Source organism: Ornithorhynchus anatinus, chromosome X1 (assembly GCF_004115215.2).
Source record: "Ornithorhynchus anatinus isolate Pmale09 chromosome X1, mOrnAna1.pri.v4, whole genome shotgun sequence".
Lineage (NCBI taxonomy): Eukaryota > Metazoa > Chordata > Mammalia > Monotremata > Ornithorhynchidae > Ornithorhynchus > Ornithorhynchus anatinus.
In genome coordinates, this window is record NC_041749.1 from 22,112,794 (window position 1) to 22,126,531 (window position 13,738).

Consider the following 13,738-nt stretch of genomic DNA (forward strand, 5'->3'; position numbering starts at 1 on the left):
CAAAAAGATATAATTAAGATCCTGCAGGATTGGGTCTGAAGTGGACGAGCAGCAGCTTTAATATTTGTCAATAACAGTAAAGTGCTTAGCACACCTCCTAAGGAAGTAATTAACTACCAAAGAGAGAAACAGAGCCACAGAAATCTTAAAAAAAGGAACTCAGTTAATTGAGAATTGCTTGTGTCAGGTGAGAGAGAGCCTGGATGCCTCTCACACCTGACATAAGCAATTCTCAATTAAGTGGAGCTTCCTTTTATAAACATTGTGTGGCTCCCTTTTCTTTGCAGTTAATTACTTCCTTGGGAGGTTTCCTTTAATAGTTCCCATAACAAGGCCATTATTGTCTTTAACATAATCACTGGCTCATTTGCTTTTGGGTTCTGCCTTGCTCTCATTTCATCGACCTCTGCTAACTGAGGATGTTGCCCTGTGCTCTTCTGCAAGCCACGTGGACAGGGCTACAAGGTGTTTTTTGTGGGGGGCGTGGGTGGGAGGTGCTTTCAGGTTTTGCTTTGCCTGCTTCTGTCTTGTGGGGAGGTGAGACACAGTTATGTTTGGGAAGCATCCCTCTCAGAATCCTCCTTGCTCCATCTTATCAATGACAGGGCTAAGGTGTACAACCCCAGAGAGGCTGCTTGGGGAGGTAGCAGGGACATTATTGTGTTCCCCGTGCTGGAAAGAGAAGCTGATCAGTAAGTAACTGCTTGCTCTGGGAAACCGATAAGGAGACTAAGTGAAAACATGTGGGTGCTGCATAGGAAACCTAGCTAAGTACTGGAGAAGGAGGACAAAGAACTGGCATCAGACTTTGGGGCAACTGACATTCCTTTATTTATGGATATGGTGGGCCCAGTCTAGGATTTAGGACACCTGCCATTGACAATTAAAGAGCTACAGCCCAGAAGTTGCTAATTCAGCTTCATTTTAAAAGAGCTTTTTTATAACCTCCTCTGCCCCCTGCAATGGAAAGAAGTCGACCTAGAGGGTAACGAGAATATGCTCAACTGTTTTCCGGCCAAGGTGACCTCAGGATTCAGCCTCTATGTGCCAGCTGTGAAAATGTCTCTTGCCCTATCCCCTTCCTCTCTCCCTCGGGGCGCACATCACCCCAAGGTCTCCTAAACTTGCCGTCCTCTGGAGTCCGTCCAGAAGCCGGGGACTCCACAAGGCCCACACCTCTGTGATCCCCAGCTGACCTCCACAGGGCCATCCACTTCCCAAGGACACAGCATTTCCCATCTAATTTGCTTCAGAGGAGATGTAGCAACAACGTTTGACAGTAGTACGCCAGAGGTCTTTCTGTAGCAAAATGACGAAAGTACATACAACCCTCTGTTCTTTAGGGACCGGAGGATTGGAAGACTTTTGCTCACCTCCCTCATTATCCTTGTTATCAGCACAGGAAGTTTCCATGGCAACATTGCATCCAGGCCCTCTCCAGCCGGTCTGGCAGACACACTGCCAGCTGTTCTGACCGAGTGTGCATCTCCCATTGCCATTGCACAAATCGGGGCAGCCATCTGGTTGAAGAAATGAAGAAGATAAGAACAAGAAATACAGAGCCACAGGAAGAATGCAAAGTCTATGCAGATGAACAATAATACAACTGTACACTCACAGAAATATCCTTGAAGAATGGGGTTTGGGATCATCTTAACCTCAGAGTTTCAGAAAAGGGGAATGGGGAAAAACACAAACACACCAACAGAATGTCAGTTGGAAATGCCATTTTTGGGAAAGGTGAGAGGGGAAGACTTTGGGGCTGGGTTCTGGCAAATAGGTCCAGTTTCAAGACTACCTGAGAATAAAGAAAGGGGCCAATCCCTCGGTATCCAGGCAGTGACCTTGCCCAGAGTGCTTTTTAAGATGGAGAATTTCCACTCTGCAGAGAGCGGCAAGGTCCCTTCCGACTCTCAGAATTTTAAAAGATAGATTTCCATAGAATTACCACAGGAACTGGACTATTTTGCTGAACTGTGTCCATATTCTATTTCTTTTAATATTTAGTCTGCACGAACACTTGAAAAAGTCAGCTATTTATTACTCCTTTAACGGCTAGATCTGAAATCTCACATTTGATCAAAACCGGAGCACCCGAGACTTCTCAAGTGCAGTAAATTATATAGTAAATTATGATTGATTGCGAGTATTTTTCCCCCCTCTTTTATACTGTTGGAGGTGAACTGGTGTTGAAATCAGCATTCCGCTTCATTTCCTGTGTGCACCTGCGAAAGCTGGTGAGCAATGAAATAACTGGACCTGCCACTCTCGGAAGCCGAAACTCTGCATGTGCCAAAGTGGGGCTGGGCGAGCATTGTGTCTGAATAAAAAAAGTTCTTAAAAGCAAAGCCCCGATCTCCCACTGAGATGGGAAGAGAAGCTGTGAGTTGGTGACAAAATCTCACCACCCATTTCCCAGAAACATAATTGCCAACAAGTATTCCTAAATGTGTCCCCGTTCACGCCGGATCCATGCTGATGCCCTCTGATTGGATCGGGTTGGAGACGGCAAGTTTCCCACTCTGATTTTAAACACTGAGAAGCACACTTGACTGGGTGGCGGGGGAGAGGGAGGAAAGATGCTTTTTTGAGAATGGAGAAATCTGACTTAAGGCTGTCATGACTCAATTCCTCTAATTCTCCTCTGAAATGAAAGCTGCAACTTCTCTCCTTACTGCTTTTATACTACATCAACCACCACCACCACGGTTAATAAATATCTCTCCCACATCACTTTGAGTTCTTCCTTATTATGTCTACCTACCGTATTGTACTCTCCCAAGTGCTTAGTGTGGTGTTCTGCACAAAGTAAGCATTTCATGAAGAACACTGACTGATTACCAGCTGGAGGGCTGATGTGTAAATAATGCAGGCAATCCAGAGGATTTATTTCTAGGTGTTCTCCTCCAATTCTCTCCTCGACACCCTCCAATCTGGCTACCATCCCCTTCACTCCACAGAAACTGCCCTCTGAAAGGTCACAGATGATCTCATTCTTGCCAAATCCAATGACCTTTACTCCATCTAATCCTTCGCGACCTCTTGGCTGGCTTTAACACTGCAGGCCAGCCCCTTCTCCTGGAAACATTATCCAACCTCGCTTGGCTTCACTAACACTGTCCTATCTCTTGGGCTGCTCATTCTCAGTCTCTTTCGTGGGCTCCTCCCCGCCTCCCACTTCCTAACTGTGGGTGTCACTCAAAGTTCAGTTCTAAGTCCCTTTCTATTCTCCATCTACACCCACTCTCTTGGAGAACTCAATTACTTGACATGGCTTAAACTACCATCTCTATGCAGATGATTCCCAAATCTATATCTCCAGCCTTGAATCTCTCTCCCTTTCTGCAGTCTCATATTTCCTCCTGCTTTTAAGACATCTCTACTTGGATATCCTTCCATCGCCTCAAATTTTACATGCCTAAAACAGAACTCCTTATCTTCCCACCCCCACGCTCTCATTCCCCTGACTTTCCCATTACTGTAGATGGAACCACCATCCTTCCTGTCTCTCAAGCCAATAACCCTGGTGTTATCCTTGACTCCTCTCTCTCATTCAACCCGCATATTCAAATCATCACTAAATCCTCTTGGTTCAACCTTCACAATATCGCTAAAATCCACTCTTTTCTTTCAATCCAAACTGCTCCTTCATTAATCCAAGCATTTATCCTATCTTAACTTTAATAATAATAATGATGGCATTTGTTAAACACTTACTAGGTGCCAAGTACTGTTCTAAGCATTGGGGGAGATAGAAGGTAATCAGCTTGTCCCACGTGGGGCTCACAGTCTTAATCCCCATTTTACAGATGAGGTAACTGAGGCCCAGAGAAGTTAAGTGACTTCTCCAAAGTCACAGAGCAGACAAGTGGTGGAGCTGGGATTAGAACCTACATCCTCTGACTCCCAAGCCTGGCTCTTTCCACTAAGCCACGCTGCTTCATTCTCCTGCCCATATCACTTTTCTACAAAACCTTACAGGTTATGTTTCTCCACTCCTCAAGAACCTCCAGTGGTTGCCCATCCACCTCTGCATCAAAAAGAAACTCCTTACCATTGGCTTTAAAGAATTCAATTACCTCACCCCTCCTACCTCACCTCGCTACTCTCCTACTACAACCCAGCCTGCACACTTCACTCCTATAATGCCAGCCTGCTCACTGGACCTCCATCTTATTTATCTCACCACCGACCTCTCCCCAGCCTCCTACCTCTAGCCTGGAATGCCCTTCCTCTTTATATCTGACAGACAATTTCTCTTCCCCACTTTAGAGCCATATCGAAGGCACATCTCCTCCAAGAGGCCTTCCCTGGCTAAGAAGTCTTTTCTTTTCTTCAACTTCCTTCTGCGGCACCCTGACTTGCTCCCTTTTTCATCCCCTCTTCCAGCCCCATAGCACTTAGGTACATATCTCTAGTTTTATTTATTTATATTACTGTCTCCCCCTCTAGACCATAAGCTCATGTGAGCAGGGGATGTGTCTGTGATATTGTGCTCTCCCATGTGCTTAATATAGTGCTCGGAATAAAGTAGGCACTCGATAATTATGATCGACTGATTTTAACTGTGCTCATCACACCTGTGCCTCTCATCTCAACTCCCTTGGATCATCTCATTTTTAGCCCCTCTCCTTCTGATAAGCTCTCTCCTAGTCCTTCCTGAGAGTACAGATGAGATCTACCTCTCTGCTCTGCACCCTATTCATATAAAGATTTGTTGATTGGTTGAGTGATGTTTGGAAGTGAATACTTTGACTCTCACAGAAAATAAAATACCATGGGCACAGAGATGAAACCTTATGTGCATTGTCTGACCATAGCAATGTGAGGAATAACTTGGTGAGATGAAATGAGAAGACTGTTGGCTCTAGACTGTAAGCTCCTTGTGGGCAGGCAACATGTCCACCAATTCCATTACAGTGTACTCTCCCAGGCTTAGTACAGTGCTCTACACAAAGTGAGTGCCCAAGAAACATGACTGACCAACTGCCACTAATGGAAACCTTCAATTCCTAACGAATTGCTGGACAAAGAGCACTGAATGCCAAACTACCTCCCAGAGGCAGCAGCCTCATGACTCAGTGACAGCCATAGCCATCTCCTTTTGATTGCAGAGGCGGTGGCTGAGGATTAAGAAGACCAGGTTTACTTCAAACTTCCCAGTGAGAGAGACAGATGGAAGGGACCCCAGTCTTTTCCTCCAACAACAAGCTCTGGCTCTTCATAATGACAATTTGCAAACATTTCTGCAGGTGCAAAATGGATCTCATTAAAACAAAATTAAAGCCCTCCCCATTCCTTTTTTTCTTTTTTTTCTTTAAAAAAGTGTACCGCAAACCTCTAATTATCCTTAGTTCTGTGATTCCTACCAGATCAGCAACTGGGCTTGGAAAATATGAAACACACTTACTGAAAGATCTATCAACATGTTGCTCTGTGTGAAAAATATTATGTATGCTTTTTATTTTGCCTCTTTGAGGTGTCATGTTGTCTGGGTTAAAAAACATGACTAATATATCAAAGTTCATCTCATTCTGGGGAACGAATGGGTTTGTAATGTAAAATTTAAATTCACTATGAATATGAGCATGTCAGGCAGTGATATGCACTCAGTTTGTGCCTGTTTTTGGGTTGGGCTTTTTCTTTCTTTCTTTCTTTCATTTTCTTGCTCTCTTTTTTTCTTCTTCTTCTTTTTGACCAACCAAAGTGAGGTAAACAGATCACAGTAGCAGGTTTTCTCCACATCATATGAGCAAGATGAAAACATGAACAGTAGGGAGCTGGCAAATCTCTGAGAAGTTTCAGGGGCAGCTGGGAATTAATGGACATGACTTTGCTTTTAGCTTGAAGCCCGAAGAAAGCAGCCCCAGTAGGTGCATGGTGTTGCTAAGCAACCCCACGCTACCCCCAGCATAAGTTCATTCCGTTGTGGCCTTCCAAAGAGATGATGCGTTCTATTTGTAAAATGCAAAGCCAGTTTCCATTTAAGGAAAAAGAAAATGTAGAAAGTAATTAGTCTGTAGGGTGAGTCTATTGCTGGTGTTTTTTGCAGAGCGGATTTGGACCCATGGGCTAAATCTGGGTTCACAGACTGGCTCTTCTATGCCTGAACCATTGGCTGGGTCAAATAACAAACATCTGAACAAATAGTCTAGTGCGCGAGCCCTTTGAGGGCAGAGATCATGTGTTTTATTTCTTTTTCTGGTCCCTAAGTGCTTAGTACAATGTTCTGAATTCAGTAAGTGTTTAATAAATATTGTTGATACTGTTATTCTAGGACAGGGATATGTAAGGGCTCTCAGACAATTATGGCTGACTTTCCCACAGGGATCACTTCGCTGACCTCACAGACCATAGATGAAGTCTAGGAATATCTGATAGGTATTTGACGTCCACTCCTGCATCTGGTCAGGTGGAGACCTGCCTTGGAACACATCCAACCCCCAATTCATACTCGGGGCAAGTCATATCTAACCTTGAGATATCGTGAGCTACTGCCCAGGCTATCTGGGATTGCTAAATTCCTCTAGACCGTAAACTTGTCGTGGGCAAGGAACAGGCCTACCGACTCCATTCTCCCAAGTGCTTAGTACAGTACTCTGCACACAGTAAGTCCTCAATAAATACGATTGATTGATTACTTACTAAGTAACGGAGAGAAAAAGAGAGAGACCTTCCCACCCCTGGATATAGTTCCTCTTGTGTCTATAAAGGAGCTCTCAACCCTGGTTGGATTTTGTTGACTTCACCCTGTAGATCACACCCTAACCATTCATGGTAATCCTGCCATTGGCCTTCAGACAGAAGTTATTTTGGCTATTCCTAGCAACCTAGAAGGCAAAATATATTGCTACAAATACCTTCCTTCACCTACCACCTGCCCCCCCAAGAGACAAATGAATTCTTTCTAAAAGCCAGTAAAATCTGAAATCACTATGTAAACAGTTTTGGATGCATCAGTTTTGTCGGCAGGATTTTTGCCTTTTTTTAAAGAAAAATTCAAGCTAAAGCAAAAAAAATCTATAGAACAGTAAAAGGGGGACATAAATGTACTCTGAAGAAAGCTATAATTACCCTAAAAGGTTTTTCTAAAAAAGCCAAAAATGTCCTACCATGTTCAGCAATTTAGAGGTAGAAATAAATTAGTAATAGTGCAAAAGGGACATAGAGAGAGAGAGAAAGGGGAGCTTCACATTCAAAATTTAGTTCATCCATGAAAAGATAATGCCACCCTCTGAACGAAAAACAAGGGAATGAAATGGGGAGTCACACAGATGCAGACAAACTGAAAGGGAGAGTCAGGGGGCTAATGAGAAGTGTCCACGTTGTGCTATAAACTGCGAGGAGTATCTAATATGCTACCCAAAGTCAAAGTACTGGGGAAGAGTCCATCAGAAGTTAGAGGAAAACAATCTTTTCCCTGTGGAGGGAATCTTTGGGCAGATCCTATTTTGTCCAACTCATGCAGACTTTCATCCTTTCCTCTGCCAAAACAGAGCCAGAGAGCGACTGTTATGTCCAGGTCTGAAGAACAGAAAGTGAAGGCCAAGATGTCTTCTGCATGCCAGGAAATCTGACTTTCTGCCACCCATCTGTGAAGTTGGTTTTAAGGGTGGGCAAAGTGTGTGGTTGTCTGAGTTTACCCTTATGAAAGGGCTATCGTCTCTATGCCCTGCTCTCCCCACCCCGCCTGCAAGCAGAGAAGTCTCTGAGGGCAGAACCCTGAAACTCTAAACTCCTAACGGTCAGGGATCCTGTCCACCATTCTATTGTATCGTCCTCTCTCAAGGACCTAATACAGGGCTCTGTAAGCACTCAATAAATATCATTGATTAATTGATTTTCCGGTCCTTTCTCCCATTCTGAGTGTGTCTGGAGGCCACTGAAGTTAACATTTTGCAGCACTTGGGGGCAAAGATGGGGAGACAGTTGCCTAGAGCATCGCCTAGTGGATAGAGCAAGTCCTGGGAATCAGAAGGACCTGGATTCTAATTCCGGCTCTGCCGCCTGTCTCCCATGTGACTTTGGGCAAGTCACTTCACTTCTCTGTGCCTCATTTACCTCATTTGTAAAAGGGGGATTAAGACTGAGAGTGCCATGTCTGATAGGAAATGAGTCCAACCAACCCAATTTACTTGCATTCATCCCAGAAATTAGTACAGCACCTAGTATTAGTAAATGCTTAACAAATTATTATTATTGTTATTATTACTTGATATCCACCTCACCCACAAACCTGAAGCACTTACGTACATATCCTTATATTCTGCCATTTCCCTTATCTGTATTTTATTTTCATGTCTGTCTTCCCCTCTAGACTGTAAACTCCTTGAGGGCAGGGACTGTGTCTACCAACTCTATTGTACTCTACTCTCCCAAATGCTTAGTACAGTGCTCTGTACATAGTGAGCACTCATTATCATTAATTGATTATCTTCACATATCCAGGGGGTGGGACCCAAGCCCCTAACATAATTTGCATTGCCAAAAGATTCTTCTTTCTGGGAAGAATCTGAAAATCATTGAACATACTCTTTCAGGCAAGCCTGGAGGGTAGGGCAGAGAGACTGTTGGCAGGACAATTCCAAACGCAGGAGATTTTAATTTATTTTACTTTCATTGGTGCAGGCTGTGTTTCCTTGGGGAAGGCAGGATGATAAAAAACTGCTCATGGTCTGGCAAAGCTTCCATATTTCTATAAGACAACCTGTTTTTTGTCCTGTTTGCCCTATGTCCTCAGTAGGTACTCAACAAGCACTACTGATTGATTAGGACCAGACTGGCAGGTGAGAAGGATGAATAAATCTCCTCTTACCTGGAAAAGCAAAAGCAGAGTGGTCTAGTGGAAAGAGCACAGGCCTAGCAATCAGGGGACCTGGGTTCTAATCCCTCATCTGCCACTTGCCTGCTGTGTGAACTTGGAAAAGGCACTTCACTTCTCGTTGCCTCAGTTTCTCAATTATAAAATGGGGATTACCTGCTGTCCTTTCATCTTAGACTGAGTAAGCCATTGACCAATCTGATTAACTTGTATCTACCCCAGTGGTTAGTACTCAGTGGTGCCTAGCACACTGCATGCATTTTATAATTTATTATTAACATTAATATAATAATAATAATAATATTTTTGGCCACTAGGGACCCAAGTAGCACCCTCCAATGAATAAGGGTACACTTCCAAAAAGTGAGCCTTCTGTTTCTTTTCCCCCACCTTCCCTTTCTTACTAAAAACGGATATAAATACAAAGATCAGCAATCTTTTTTTATGGTATTTGTTGAGCACTTCTATGCGACAGACACTGTTCTAAGAACTGGGGTAGATACAACGTAATCAGGTTGAACACAGTCTATGTCCCACTTGGGGCTCACAGTCTAATCCCCATTTTACAGATGAGGGAACTGAGGCACAGAGAAGTTGAATGACTTGCCTAAAGTCACACAGCAGATAAGTGAGGGAGCAGGGATTAGAACCCAGGTCCTCTGATTTTTCAGGTCTGTGCTCTCTCCACTAGGCCATGCTGCATCTCTCAGGCCACGCTGCTTCTCCCAGGCCACGCCGCTTCTCCCGTCCAGTCGTCCTGGGGTCAGTCCCATGTTAACATTTATCTGGAGCAAAACCCTTGGAAGCTTGAGAAAACAAAAGGCTGGGAAGGCCTGGAATCCCAGAAGGCATACTTCTCTTTTCAGATTGTTCTTTTGAACTTTAACTCAGGCAAATGACTCCTCACTCTGGTCTTTTAAATGCCACTGTTACACCTTCCCCAGGAAAGGCTTATTCTGGTGCTAAGGGCAAAATTATCCCTCTGCTCAATGCAGCAATGAGAAGAATCAAGTATTTAAGAGTCAGCCATTGCTTCCCAGCTAGTTGAAAGTTAAAAATTACTGAGGCAGCAGGGACAAATGATTACCAAGGGTTCAGTGGCCATTTAAACCAAGCAGTGATGGCAAATGCTCAGGAAATTAATCTGATGCATTGAGGCTCTGGGGAAAACATACAACTAATTTTAGATGACTGGCTGCCCAGAAAGTTATTCAGTCTCTGGAAATCAAGGTCTCCTTTCATCCCCTTACCCGAACAAGCACAGAAGAGAAAGTCCTAAGGACCGAATTCCTAGGCAGAAATGGAGGCTCGTCGTCCTTGCTCCTCAAAGGCTGCTTCCCAGGGCCGAGTTGAGGTGGGGAAAAAAGTCAGTCCCTTCCACATTCTTCTTTCCTACCATGCTCCTTATGGTATCCTTACATTCTCTCCACGTGCTTGCAACATCAGGCATAATGCGGTCATATCCCACATTTTGCAGAAGAGCACTTTTGCTTTGCTGCTATTTTCTACTACTTCCACAGTCGCCCCTTGAATGAATGGCCCTGGCAGCTCATTTCTGAAACCCTAACTTATACAGTGCTGATGGATCTCTTCTGTCCCGTCTCCATCTTTACGAGTAGCAGCAGAACCATCTTAATGAGGATCTGGATGGGCACTGACTTCATGGGAAGCTGGGTGGCTGCATCCTTGGGAAAAGCTAGGCAGCCCCCAACTTTGGGAGAATGTGGATGGCTTTCATTTTTGGGAGAAGCGAGGTGCCTGCCATCTTTGGGAGAAGATCGGTGGTTGTTAACCTGGCCTAGTGGTAACAGTACAGGCCTGGGAATCAGAGAACCTGAATTCTAATTCCAGCTCCGTCAAATGGTTGCTGTGTGACCTTTCTCAAGTCACTTAACTTATCTGTGCCTCAGTTCCCCTGTCCTCCCCATGTCCCACATGGGGCTCACAGTTTTAATCCCTATTTTACAGATGAGGGAACTGAGGCACAAAAAAGTTAAGTTACTTGCCCAAGGTCACACAGTAGGCAAGTGGTGGAGCTGGGATTAGAACCTAGGTCCTTTTGACTCCCAGGCTCGTACTCTCTTTACTAGGCCACGCTGTTTCTTGGGGTTGTTCGCCTTGAACAGACACCTCAGAAATATTAGATACCAAGAAGCAGACTTGGGAAGAGAAATAAGCTTTCCAAATAACAAATGGATTGGTATAACAAAGAACTAGTTTTACAAACACACCAAGTGGAATGGATTGTCAGTCATGCAATGACCTTTTGAATTATATCTGTGCAGAGGGTTAGGATCTCATGGTCTTTTGTGTCTCGTCTCTGAAAATGAAGGGCAGCTACACATTTAGAAGTTGCTTATATATACCCAGTTCTAATGTGCATATAGTTGGCCCTACCCTACCACAAGAAAAAGTCACACATACACAGGGTAATATATACCCCACATCAGATGCTGGGCACATGCATGCAACCTTTTCATCCAATGCCATATTTAACTGAATCTAGACAGACTCATAGTTGGTAGAACATTCCCTTATTCTGCTGTTATCAAAATGCACAGAAAACACGTCTTAGGGAATAACTGACTCTGTGTGTGTGTGTGTGTGTACATATGGATGTGAAGGGAGGTGGGTAGGGATAGGTCTACCTGTTGCTCATAAGGAAAAAACCTTATTTTCTAGGAGCAAAAGAATTGTGTCTGTGGTACATGACTGGATGTTACTGCACTCAGCATCATTACCAGCCCTGATTGACAGTTTGAACAAAGGTCATCAATGAGAACACAAAACCCCATTTGGATTACTCCTTAGATGATCAGAGTTCAGGTTAATAATCCATTTTCGTTTCCAAGTTGGAGGTGAAAGGAAAGGGACAAGATTTGGGAAGAGTATGGAGGAAAAAGCGATGAGAAAATACTTCTCCAGTTGTTTAGCTGTTGCTACACTTAGCTGCAAAACAGCTTTTGGCTCCTCTCAGACTTCTCAAAAACAGTTTTCCATACAAGCTTAGTGGCATACCCTATCTGGGGGTAGGGTTTGAGAATGGGAGCAGTGTCTACTCGCCATCTCCCAGGGAACCGAGCGCACAACAGTGATCACAGAGAGATGTAGGAGGCAGAGGTATGCATGTAGATTAAGAAAGCTGCAAGAGTTAAATCAAGGCAGAGATGACTATGAGAAAACCCAATGGCTTAATTAGTTCTCAGAGGATAATCAAATAGTTGCATGTTGTATTGTCTATTCCCACTGCTGTCCAGAAAATAATGAATGAGGGGCTGCGGAGTATGGAAATAAGGACAATGGCTCTACTTTGATTTCTTATTTGTTATTTTTAACCATCCAATTTCTGCACCCACCGAGCATAGTGAGAGCCATGGAAGGGTCATAAAAATACAAACGACACCAAGGAGGACTCTGGGCACGGACTCATTGCCTACTGTAGGGATGGCATTTCTCTTTTAACTAAAGGAAAATCAGGCCAGTGATAAGTCATTTTTTCTCCCAGGGCAAATTTAGAAAATAAATGCAATTGTTAAGTACTTCTCTTCTGGAGATGCTAAAATAAATGGAATGGATGGACTTAACCATATGCTGAATTATTTGTTGTATGGATGCTTTTACTGAGAGTGCAAAGAAATGGTCAGGATCTTTCATGCAAGCAGCCTGGGGGACAGAGGCTAGCTAAATGGCTTAAGGGACACCAAAATGACAAGAAAAGGGAAAACTTTTAGACCAAAGTGTTTAAGGAGTAAAGACTGTGGCCTGAATCATCAGCCTACTTTGAGAACTACCCAGAGGCACTTCATGACTGTGAGCCCGTTACTGGGCAGGGATTGTCTCTATCTGTTGCCAAATTGTACATTCCAAGTGCTTAGTACAGTGCTCTGCACATAGTAAGCGCTTGATAAATACTAATGAATTAAGTCCTTGAAAATATTACTACTACTACTATTTATTATAATTATTATAATGGCATTTATTAAGAAGTTACTTATGTGTTAAGTACTGGCCCTGCACTGGGGTAGATATTGGTTAGTCAGGTTGGGCACAGTCCTTTTCCCACATTGGGTCTAAGTAGTAGGAAGAACAGGTATTGAATCCCCATTTTCCCAGATGAAGAAATTGAGGCACCAAGAAATTAAGTGACTTGACCAAGGTCACAGAGCAAGCACTTGGGAGAGATGGGATTAGAATCCAGGTCCTGTGACTTTCAGTCCTATGCTCTTTCCGCTAGGCCATGCTGCTTCTCTGAAACTCCATTAAAGTCCAAAACTAAATTAATTGCAGCAAAATCGACTAAGCCCAGGTAAAAAGAAGAAATGCCTGTAAGGAATATAAAACCTTGAGTAAGCAAACAAGGGAAGCTGTGGCTCTGGTCTTTACAAACAGTTGAGAAAGTTAACTAGCCAATCTGGGTTGGCTGAAGTCTTGCTAGGAAATAGGGTGACAGACATTAAAACTTGGCCATTCCTTCCGTCTACCGAATCCTATCATCCTAAATTCTCTCTCTAATGCACAGAATAAATAGTGCAGTTATTGGGTGGATTTTGTTTTGAAACTTTTGGTTGGGAAGTCAAATAAAGTTCAGAAATCATGGAGGAGAAAGGCTGTCGCAGTCGGAAACAGGAGATAACAGGAGGCAGCAGGATTGAATGGTTGAGGCTTGTCTTTTTAACAGTACTTTCCCATAGGAAGATTTTGCAAAATATCAAATGGCAAGTATCAAGCAGGAAGACAGCAACTCATAATATCACAAATCATTGGAGTCAGATGGAAAAGAGCTTTTAGATCAGTGGGCTATCTTTGTGGACATACAAGATTGTTCCCGGCATGGCATCTTGGATGCTTTGTCCAATCTCATTTACAAAGTCTGGAGCAGTATGGCCTCCATAGCTTTGCTTAGGGGGATGAAAAGCC

General features: G+C 43.6%; 1 protein-coding gene across 7 annotated transcripts in view; it reads right to left on the reverse strand.

Moving 5' to 3' along the window:
* TENM2 (teneurin transmembrane protein 2) overlaps window positions 1-13,738 on the reverse strand; it is a 1,066,718-nt gene that overhangs the window by 79,127 nt on the left and 973,853 nt on the right. For all 7 annotated transcript variants that reach the window (XM_039910127.1, XM_039910126.1, XM_039910125.1 and 4 more), the window contains one exon: window positions 1,374-1,520. In XM_039910127.1, the coding sequence (XP_039766061.1) occupies window positions 1,374-1,520 (147 nt within the window). The remainder of the gene's footprint in view (window positions 1-1,373; window positions 1,521-13,738) is intronic.